Genomic DNA, 1,928 nt, shown 5'->3' with positions numbered 1-1,928 from the left:
TGTGTGTGTGTGTGTGTGTGTGTGTGTGTGTGTGTGTGTGTGTGTGTGTGTGTGTGTGTGTGTGTGTGTGTGTTTGTGTGTGTGTGTGCGTATATATTGATATGCATATGTCTACAATCGATACACAAATATCGAGCGATATATAATCATCAGTACATTTGTATATCCATGCAAAACTAAGATACTTGTTCACAATTGTGTATACCAATCGAAGACAGCACATGGGAAGCCAATTTGCTTCTATACGATCTTGGGCATCCATACACGAGCGCGGATTTTAGATTCATCGGACGTACCCGGAGCAAGCAACAGAATCAAAACAAGAACACCAACTTACGATCAAGCAATCTCAAACAGTGCATTTGTGATGGACTGGAAACAACACTCCCCCCCCCCTCCTCATCTCTCCCTCTCTAATACGAACCACATACAATGACATGAGGGAACATCGCATATTGATATGAGAATATACCACATACATATATGTGAACGTGCGCTATACATGCTACAAACAGCACTCGTTTCACTCTATAACCGGATTTATAAACCCCAACCTACGCACACCCCAGATCTCCCAATCCGAGAAGGCCGTGCGCCAGCACTACCAGTTCATGTACTCCAAACGTGAACACATCAAGAGCGAACCGAAGGACAAGAAAACCGAGGACAAGAAACACGCCAAAGACAGTGCAGCCCACAAGCGAGCACGCACGGGCGCAACCGAGCCAGCCCAAACTAGCACACAGACAACTCTACCAGGTGAAACCAGCACACAGACAACCCTACCAGGTGAAACCAGTACATAGACAACCCTACCAGCCGAACGAGGGGAGCACGATGCGGGTGCTGAGATGGAGGTGGTTCGAGAGGAGCTATCGGCGACCCCTAAGGTGGTAGAAGGCGTAACCTGGGCCTCTTGGGCCAGGGAGTGGGGGGGTGGCTGTGGCTGTGTGTAGGTGGCTGTGGTTGTGTGTACGGATGTGTACTCACTGACCGCACGCGCCATACCCACTCCGTGTGCGAGACAAGCGGGGTCTGGGTCTGCGCATGCGCACCCATCCATGCGAACAATGGACCGACAGTGAGTGGGTAGGGCTCAGGGGAATAGGGGGACTCCACGGAGCGATACTACCGACTACCGAATATACATAGCAACGGATACACATAGCAACAAATGCACATAGCAACCCGCATGTATTCAGCTTTGCAGCTGCAACCGGGCTAGTATACCTGCTATCTCCTGGTATTGCGGGACGTCTGTGTGCAAATACATACAGAAGAATACTGCAAAGCCCTGACGCGATGGCCAGGGCTACCGAATAAAGGCTACTATATGCAGATATAATCAAAGCATACTGAATGGCTATAATTATGAGTATAAACTACAGTGCGATTTGTTTTCGACTGCCAATACTCTTGAGCTCCTTCGCTTTGACATTGACTTCTCACAAACGTTCGAGTATCTAAAGGGAAGATAGTATAACCCTTGTGCCGGAGGGGTACATAAATACGCAGCGCAATTGGCACTGGCCCTTCAGGCCTCTCCGTTCCTATCTCCAGAATTCTCTTTTAGCTGACCGTAGTAGCAACCACTATACGCCCTCGACTTATTTGATGCAGGATTGAAATTCGCCGGAGAACCCTGCCAAACGACTCAATACTTCGTACGCATAAACATCTGCAAAATCGTACTACTGATTGTCTCGGAAAAGAAAAACGTCCAAACCGTAACTGGCAACATCCTTGTGAATATTCGTACCGTACATAGTCCCGTCATATTTTCTGACTGCCTGACCACAAGCTTAACACTCACAGAAGGTATGCGACAGGATGATGTATACATACTCGCGTACACACCCACAGAATGATGAATACATACTCACACACACACACACAGGATGATGTATACATACTCGCACACACACACA

General features: G+C 48.1%; 1 protein-coding gene across 1 annotated transcript; it reads left to right on the top strand.

Annotated features, from left to right (window-relative positions):
• Positions 1–611: 611 nt before the first annotated feature.
• On the top strand, positions 612–789 carry SARC_10418 (hypothetical protein; the record flags this gene model as incomplete). The annotated part of the gene is made up of 1 exon (XM_014295538.1): positions 612–789. A coding segment is annotated over one exon (178 nt), but the record flags the coding sequence as incomplete, so codon positions are not given.
• Positions 790–1,928: the final 1,139 nt, after the last annotated feature.

The sequence above is a fragment of the Sphaeroforma arctica genome (genome assembly GCF_001186125.1).
Source record: "Sphaeroforma arctica JP610 unplaced genomic scaffold supercont1.1242, whole genome shotgun sequence".
NCBI classification, from domain to species: Eukaryota; class Ichthyosporea; order Ichthyophonida; genus Sphaeroforma; species Sphaeroforma arctica.
The sequence above is the reverse complement of the archived record's forward strand: the minus strand, read 5'-3'. Positions and strand labels throughout refer to the sequence as shown.